Below are 9,224 nucleotides of genomic sequence, written 5' to 3'. Positions count from 1 at the left end.
AAATGACACTTTTTGTTTTTATTTATAAATAGCTTTACAAATTATTCTGAATATCGTTAAGAGGAATATATTTTCTCAAATCATAGTGGACCTCTCAACAGAGACTTGTAATCATAATTCAATGTTTCTGATAATTCAATCATTTAATATATATTTTTTTAATTTTGTTGAAAATCATATTGAAACAAATACGTTCATGTAAAGTATTATACGTTTAATACTTTATTAATATTCTCAAGTTATAATATATATATATATATATATATATATATATATATATATATATATATATATATATATACATACATATACATATACATATACATATCTATTTATATATAACGATTCGTGAATCGTCGAAATTTGGTCGAGGTTATAATGAATGTATGAACACAGTTTAAAATTCTTGAGATTTAACTTAACAAACTTTGCTTATCGTGTCGGAATAATATAAAGATTAAAGTTTAAATTTGGTCGGAAATTTTCGGATCGTCACAGCAGGCTCTAATAGAAAACAAGTGGTTGGAAAAAAAAAAAAACAATGTGTATGAAAGGTGGCTCAAACCATTTAGCGTTTTTTAAAAGGCATCCGTTTTGTTAGGAATAGTAAATAGTAAATTGATACTCTATATTGAATATATATTAATTAATTAATAAAATCAATTAATTCTTTATTCATATATTGTGCTTTTAGAGAGAAAAAAAAATCAATTAAATAAGTAAATACTTAAGAAGCTTTCAATCTGCGTCTTCATAAAACCCAGCCTTCCTTTATCCGAAGTAACTCGGACACCTGGTTGGATTGAAGGTAGCCGAAATGGCTGCTCTTCAATTGCTCTTCAATTATTCCAAACCTTTGTTACGAATTCAATCTCGAAAGCCCTTCATTACCTCCAATTACAAAAATTATCACAAAACTAATAACGGCAGGAACATTGTTAGGTCTTCTTCTTCTTCATCATCATCATCTTCAACAACAACTTCTTCTGTAGGAGGACAATTGAGTTCGATTAATAAAGATACGAAGCAACATAAGCTTCAATTGAAGGAGTTATGGCTGTATAATACTTTGAGCAAAGAAAAAGAGTTGTTTAAACCTAAAGTTGATGGTAAAGTTGGAATGTATGTCTGTGGTGTTACTGCTTATGATCTTAGTCACATTGGTCATGCTAGGGTTTACGTTTCGTTCGATATTCTCTTCAGGTCCCCCTTTCTTTAATTCAATCACTTAATATCTATATCTATATCTATTTTAGTATATGTATTTACAATGAAATGTTACTAATCAGTAATCAGGTGGCTTTTTTACTTGAAACTTAGGCAGATACCTACAATTCATGGGATATGAAGTCAATTATGTTCGAAATTTTACTGATGTTGATGATAAGGTGAGCTGACTTTCATTATTGGTTGCTTATTTCGTTCTAAATGCATATGTAGTAGTTTTACTGTGTTATGTGCTATAAGATGTCTCAAAGGATTATAATTTGTTAGTACTATCTAAGACAGATATATAATACTAGTGGTTGTATGAAGGTTAATTCAGTTAAAATTATAACACAATCGGCCATAACGTTAAATAGCCCTAACATTTAACCGAATACGGGGCAGTTTGGTGAACTTGCTAACATTAGTAACACCCTAGAAAGGGCTTATATTTCTTTAAAGATAGTTTTCTAGATTATTTGAAATTAAAAGACTATGAGTTTAAGTATCAACTGATTGTTATATATGTATGGCGGACAGGATACCTTAGTGCAATTTTTAAATTATGTAGATAATTGCTCGAGCAAGTCAATTGGGAGAGGATCCAATCAGCTTGAGCAGACGTTTTTGTGAAGAGTTTCATCGGGATATGGGATTTCTTCATTGCCTACCTCCTACTGTTGAACCTCGAGTTTCTGATCACATGCCCCAAATCATTGATATGATCAAACAGGTGTCTTTTTAAATATTAATCTTACTCAATTTTTAGGTGAGATCCTTTTCTCCTTTTGCTTGTCCACTTATGTCGATACTTCATGAAGCTTTCAGAAGAAAATTTCAAATAATTGTTATACGCGCTCATTTTATTTTAAAATTTTATGAAGTTTAGAAGTAGTTGTCCAAACTCCAAACAAGGGTATTTTAAAAATTGATTTTTGTAACTGGAAATCTCTAAAAGACTGACTTGGCTGGATAATCTTTTATACATTTTTTAAATTTGAATGAATTATTGCTGTACAATGACCAGATTAGAATGGAGTGAATTAGTGTTGCTAATTATTAAAATATTTGTCATATATCTCTGATATAATTGAAACGTTTGTGTGGTCATTGTTGATAATCTTTTTGACATCTGTATGGTAAATTGGTAATCATGACTCTGAAAGATTTCATAACTCAATTTTGCATGGCCAGTATTAAACTTTATGCTGTTTCAGTCCTAATCTTGAACCTGACTAACCTTATTTTATTTCTTGATTGTTTGAAATTTACATCTTCCACAGATTCTTGACAACGGACGTGCCTACAGAGTTGAAGGTGACGTTTACTTCTCGGTTGATGAGTTTCCTGAATATGGACGACTCTCTGGGCGGAAATTAGAAGATAACCGAGCTGGAGAGCGGGTGGCAGTGGACTCAAGGAAAAAGAATCCTGCTGATTTTGCTTTATGGAAAGTAAGTTACCACATTCTAATTTGCTTTATTGTTTAGAGGTGGCAAAATGGTCGGGTCACTCAATTTTGGTATCGGTTCAAAATGCAGTCTGCAAAGGAGGGCGAGGTTTCTTGGGATAGTCCTTGGGGAGCTGGCAGACCTGGGTGGCATATCGAGTGCAGTGCAATGAGTGCGGCTTATTTAGGTTACTCGTTTGATATACATGGTGGTGGTATGGATCTCATTTTTCCTCATCATGAAAATGAAATTGCTCAGAGTTGTGCTGCATGTGATAAAAGTAACATAAGCTATTGGATACACAATGGTTTTGTGACTATCGACTCTCAAAAAATGTCTAAATCACTTGGTAACTTTTTCACAATTCGCCAGGTAAAAGAACAGTCTCATTATGTTATGCATATTTGTTTTATCATTGGGTTTAGTTTAATGAGATGTAATTGCGGACCCGTTTATTTTATATGAATAGAAATGAACTTGGAGCAACAAATGGAGGGTGGAAGAAAATGATTAAAATAATATGATCATTTGATGTACACTCTTTACAATAACATGGATCACCAAATGAGATGTAATATCCACCCCCGTTATCATATTATTTTTTTTGCCTAAGATAACGATAACACATAACCAATTTGATGTACACTCTTTCCCCATTGTAATTGACTCGTAGTCAAAGTAGAATGTTTGACTCTTGATCAATTCACAATAAATAGCAGTATTATTCACTTTTATTTTAATTGGTCACTTGAGTACTTGACTATATAACTAATTACTAAACTTTCAAACATAGATTATCTGGAAACCTGTAATATGGTTTGACGTGTGGGGATGGTTTTCGTATTCATTTCATAGGTTGAATGGTGTTTTACAACATGAAAGGAAAACTCACACACCCATCACGAATTGTTACCTTGATACCCCATGCAAATGCTCCTTTGGTCATTATAATAGTTTTTGTTAATTGCTTGCTTTTAGTAACAAGTTTTCAGATTTCAATATTCATGTTAGACATGTAGTGATTGTGCATCGATATTTACTGCAGTTTGCCCATTGTCAGTCATCTAAGATACCTTTAATGAATACCAGCAACAGTGACTGAATGTTATGTTATTCGAGTGCATACCGTCATTGTATTTGTAACTATGATAGGAAAATTTTTAGCATAAAAATCTTGTTAGACAGGATCCAATGTAGGAATTACATCTGTGATCTTTGAGCATAATGTTGAGCAGATCGTCGTTTTTTTGTTTCTCAGGTTATAGAACTTTATCATCCATTGGCTTTGAGACTTTTTCTGATTGGAACACATTATCGATCCCCCATTAATTACTCCGATGTACAGCTTGAAAGTGCTTCCGATCGTGCTTATTACATATATCAGGTTTCATATCTACCATCATCTTTTCGATTTATATATGATTAAATATTTTCCTATACACGGGTAACTATCGTGAGAACATAATCAAGGTTGATTTCTTTTTATCTTTGTTGCAGACCTTGCAAGACTGTGTAGAAGTTTCAGGGCATCTAGATAATTCAAGTCAGAAAGAAAATATACCTGCCGAAATAATTGATTGTTTAAAAAGTTTTAACGATGTATTTCTTACTTCTATGTCTGAAGATCTTCACTCTCCAGTTGTACTCTCTGCAATATCCGATCCTTTAAAAACTGCCAATGATCTTCTACATACCCATAAGGTACTATTTTTTTTTTCATGATAACTTAGGCGCATTCTATGTGCATTGGTAGAAAGTTAACGCTGCAAGTCATTTTTACAAATGCTTGAATTAATTTCTCCAAACGATTCCTTAGTTGGTGGCATCAAGTAATAGTCAAATCCGTTTCATCAAGTTTTTTTTATTTATTTATTCGTGTTCTCAATAATCAACATTCAACATATACTTTGCAGGGAAAGAAACAAGGAGCACGGATACAGTCGCTTGCTGCTATAGAGAAGACTATCAGAAATGTGCTTGATATTCTAGGGCTGATGCCACCAAGTTACCATGAGGTACCCTAGTTCAAACTTATTACAGTAAGTATATTAAATATTTACTTGTTTGCAAGTATTGGTAACAATTATCTTGAAGCTTTAAAAAGAAATTAATGACTACAGTTCTATTATTCTACACATAAGAAAGCTGATATTATATTTGTCTGTTTCTTTAATATATAGGTTTTGCAGCAGCTGAGGGAAAAAGCACTTAAGCGTGCAAAACTAACCGAAGACCAAGTTGTTGAAAAAATCCAAGAAAGGAATACAGCACGGAAAAACAGAGAGTATGAACGATCAGATGCAATCAGGCAGGACTTGGCTGCACTCGGCATTGCTCTTATGGATAGCCCAGAGGGAACCGTGTGGCGACCCGCTGTTCCTCTTGCAATGCAAGAACAGTATGCTTCAGAATCTTAATTCCATAAAATCACACCATTATGGACCATTATAACCAGTCATTTGAGTTTATTATTTTGTATCATAGTGATTAATTCATTGAAAATTGACTTGACATAAAACTTTGAAAGAGGTAGTTATATTTATCAGATACATTGTAATGTTTTGAATGAAGATTATTATATCAAATACATACGTAGCAACATTCCAATTATTTTGATGCATAATCTACAGTCGTCCCTCCTGATTCAAGTACCCATATATGGTAAATGCATTTATTCTGTAAATTGAACAATGTATCTATAACCTATTAATTAAAGTTAAAATCAATTTTGAAAATTAAAACTAATCAGATCGAATTAACTACATTGAACTTGAGATGCAACAGCAGGCAGCCTGGTCTGAACCGAAGATTAATACTTTGTTTTTTTAATGCTAATTCTTACGGGCTTAATTAAATAAATCCACGGTTCTAAGTTTGGTTCTATTGCATGTATAACATTGTGAAATATGTGATTTGATCTTTACATGACAACTTGTTCTACTAAGTTAACTTAGAGTCGTGATATTGGTACATTAACGAACTGGACCCTCTTAGTGTATTCAATATGGGCGGGTGGTATCGTCGGATTAAGTTCCGGAGTATAATCATACGTTTAACTTTAGTAGTACTTAATTGACAATTAAGTATACTTTGAGAGTAGTAGGTTTGGTAGTCCGCTATTCGCGTCCAACACTTAAAGCTATTCGAGAAAATGTCCTTATTTCATAATCTGATTACATATAAAATCCCCGATCGAACCAGCATCCATCCTTTTATATTATTATTGTCTTCAAATCAGTCCAATCATTATTACTCCTACAATAACAAAACCTCAATTATTACTAGAAAATATAAAAATAATAAATTCACCGACCCTTCGACTACCTCTATTGGGACGATCATGTATTTTCGATACTTCACTACACCGATCGGGACTCTGCCCGTTAGTGCTTTAGTATTATTAGTATAGGTTTATAAATTTGAATTAGTTGATTTTGCACAACCACATGACTGCACGCACATCAGCTATTTTTGGCGCCAATGTCGGAGAGTTAGCAAAAGTTTTAGATTTTTATTTTTCTCGAAACACTGCAAGACGCTTGGTGTCTAGGTTCAACTAGGACCAGGGTTGCTGGTTTTTTCGATTTAAAGGATCATGTTCTACCCTAACCGGTACATGGCCAACATAGTTTTGTTGCTGAGCCTTGAGAAGTGAATATCTATTACTCATCGGGCCGAAGAGTGGTGAATTCTCATCAAATCCATTCTATCCTTTTCTTTTCTTTTCTTTTCTTTAAAGCTCCCGTGAAGACACTTTCTCACAGAAGTTTCTCTTTTCTTTTTCTACTAGTGCATGCTCCGATTCAAGAATGTCGAGCTTGTGGAACCACAAGACCGATACAGGATCATTTGCCTAGCCAACAAGGTCAAAGAGACCTAATCTTTAATTAAGTCTAGCACTGCGAGAACCGAGGTGCCCGAGTCACCGACGGTTCCACCTAGTCCGATTAATTCTTTCCCTATTTCGCCCCGATCTCCCGAGTTAGATATGGGTGAAAACAATAATCAATCTATATAAGCTATGATGAAGGCCACCCGAGTTGGTCAAGGTCATGCAATCATGCATCCCGGGGTCCCCGAAGACTTCGAGACCAAGGCACAAATTATCCATTAACTACGAGATCACTCTTTTCACAGACTACCAAGGGAAGACGCTAACGAGCATCTTTGTACTCGTTTACCTCCTAATGTATCTTTGACTCTTACTGGGGAAGCCAATGAATGACTAGAATCTCTTCCCGAAGGAGATATCACATTTTGGGAAACTCTAAGATCGTTTTCTAGGAAAAAAATTTCCTGCATCCAAATATGTTAATCTCAAAGCCGAGATTAACCAATTTCAACAAAAGACCAACGAGACTCTGTATAACACATGTTCCCGTTTTAGAAAAATGTTAAGAGGATGTTCGCAACATAAACTCAATTCATTTCAAAAAATCTCTATTTCTCTACAAAGGTGCAAATATTTCCACCCGTAAAGAAATCGACACCGCAGCAGCGGCGCCCTCATGAAGAAAACGCCTGATGAAGCATATGAACTTATAACTAACTTGACATCTCACTCTCACGAGTGGCACGATGCCCTAGAAATCTTGCGATCCATTAACGTCATTGGAAGCAAATACGATGCTAAAGATGAAGTGGATGCAACGAAGCGAAGATTAAAACTTGGTTTTTGAATGCTTTCTGTTGAGAATTATTACGGGCTTAATTAAATACACCCATTGTTCTAAGTTTGGTTCTATTACATATATAGTTAATTATATTGTGAAAGATGTGATTTGACTTTGCATGACAACTTGCTCCGCTAAGTTAACTTAGAGTCGTGATATTGGTACATTAACGAACAAGACCCTCTTTATATAGTCAATATGGGCGGGTGTTACCACCATATTAAGTTCTGTAATATAATCATACGTTGAACCTTAGTAGCACTTAATTGACAGTTAAGTATACTTTGAGAGTAGTAGGTGTGACTGCCTGCTATTTTCGTCCAACACTTAAAGTCATTCGAGAATATGTCATTAATTCATAATCCGATTGCATATAAAAACCTCGACCGAAATAGTACCATTCCTTTTATATTATTATTATCTTCAAATCGGTTCGATCACTATTGATCTTGAAATAACAAAACTCCCAATATTTATTAAAATATTAAAATAATAAATTCACCGACCATTCGACTACCTCTATTGAGACGATGATGTATTTCCTTTACTTCACTGCACCGATTAGGACGATGTCTGTTAGCCCCAAGTGATGCACGAGCAAAGCTAAAACAATCACTAACCAGATATCTCAACGTTAAAGCTAAAACTATGATAAGAGATATTAGTTGGGTACATTTTTATACGGACTACATAACTAATATTTTCTTTTCTAATTCGATGTTGGGCTAATTATTACAAGAAAATTTGTTTTTTAAACTATATACTCGTATATAACTAAATCAGCCATTCCCCACTTGTTGAGTAGTGATAACAAAATGTATTCTCCCTATTTATACACTTTTTAGTTCACATAGCTTCACGAGTTCACGGCCTTTTCCCTCTCTCTCACTCTATTTCAAACCCTAACTTGATTTGATTTAGCAGCCACCGCCACCGCCACCATTTTCTGGATCTTTCTCCTTGGTCGGCAGTCCGGAGGACTTTCACTCTTAACTCTTTTGTGTATATTCTTCTTTTTACATCAATTTTATTTCTTCCGCTAACTCTTACTTGAACTTAACATTGAGTTGTAGCCTAGTAGTGGCCTGTCAGTAGTGTTCGACTCCGTTGGGCTGCAACATTGCACTCAATGTTATCCCTGACCTGAAGTATACACCTATGTCGCCTTTCGCTTAGTGTGGGGAGCGGGGAGGGGTTTTTACCGGCCATGTCCTCGGATTGGTCCGGGTTTTCTCCAGGGCAGTAGTTGGAGGCGGGTTATGCAACTACGGGAGATGAATGCGTGGGTCGGTGGGTGGTTTAGTCCCTGGGTGATCCCAAACTGATGTCCAAAAAAAAAAAACTCTTCCTTGAACTTGTATTTAGATCGATTGTACTTGTAGTCTCTTTTAGGTAGTTTACTAGTTTTAGTTTTAGGTCATGGTAAGAGGATCGGAGATGATTTTAAGTTTCGGTGTTTTGGTCGTAAGTACAAAGGTTCCGTGTGATTTCAGTATTTAGAGTGCCAATCGGTTTTCATGGTGGTTACGGGTGGTTTTTGTTGCGGTTTTAGGTTTTGGGGTTAGGTGGTGGTCCGGTATAGCTTTCGTTTGTTGTTCGTGCCCGTGCTCAATGTTAGGTGAGATCCTTTCCTCCTTGTACTTTTCCACTTATGTCTATACTTCATATCTGTGTTTCAAATAATTATTATATATATATATATATATATATACACGTTCATTTTACTTAAAATTTTTACTCTGTTTAGAAGTAGTTGTACAAACAAGCGTGTTTTAAAAACTGATTATTGTAACTGGAAAACTTTAAAAGATTGACTTGGCTAGATAATCTTTAGTACATTTTTTAAATTGATTTTTTTTTTTTGTTGTTGTTGCTGTACAATGACCAGATTTAA

General features: G+C 34.6%; 1 protein-coding gene across 2 annotated transcripts; it reads left to right on the top strand.

Annotated features, from left to right (window-relative positions):
- Positions 1-760: 760 nt before the first annotated feature.
- On the top strand, positions 761-5,258 carry LOC139846948 (cysteine--tRNA ligase, chloroplastic/mitochondrial). 2 transcript variants are annotated; one of them, XM_071836529.1, is made up of 9 exons: positions 761-1,203; positions 1,325-1,388; positions 1,778-1,939; positions 2,490-2,660; positions 2,748-3,029; positions 3,916-4,041; positions 4,155-4,358; positions 4,571-4,672; positions 4,838-5,258. In XM_071836529.1, the coding sequence occupies exons 1-9, from the start codon at positions 818-820 to the stop codon at positions 5,072-5,074; spliced, it is 1,734 nt and encodes a 577-aa protein (XP_071692630.1). In that variant the 5' UTR covers positions 761-817; the 3' UTR covers positions 5,075-5,258. The 2 variants fall into 2 exon arrangements, with proteins under 2 accessions (XP_071692630.1, XP_071692631.1); XM_071836530.1 differs by having other exon boundaries at positions 979-1,203; positions 1,321-1,388.
- The last annotated feature ends 3,966 nt before the right edge of the window (positions 5,259-9,224 follow it).

The sequence above is a fragment of the Rutidosis leptorrhynchoides genome, chromosome 5, assembly GCF_046630445.1.
Source record: "Rutidosis leptorrhynchoides isolate AG116_Rl617_1_P2 chromosome 5, CSIRO_AGI_Rlap_v1, whole genome shotgun sequence".
Taxonomy (NCBI): domain Eukaryota; kingdom Viridiplantae; phylum Streptophyta; class Magnoliopsida; order Asterales; family Asteraceae; genus Rutidosis; species Rutidosis leptorrhynchoides.
The sequence above is the reverse complement of the archived record's forward strand: the minus strand, read 5'-3'. Positions and strand labels throughout refer to the sequence as shown.

Excerpts from the sequence above, each read along its gene's own strand:
- LOC139846948 (XM_071836529.1), top strand. The coding sequence starts at position 818 with ATGGCTGCTCTTCAATTGCTCTTCAATTATTCCAAACCTTTGTTACGA. Across the intron at positions 1,204-1,324 it reads TCGTTCGATATTCTCTTCAG|ATACCTACAATTCATGGGAT; the intron begins GTCCCCCTTTCT and ends AAACTTAGGCAG. Across the intron at positions 4,042-4,154 it reads GTGCTTATTACATATATCAG|ACCTTGCAAGACTGTGTAGA; the intron begins GTTTCATATCTA and ends TCTTTGTTGCAG.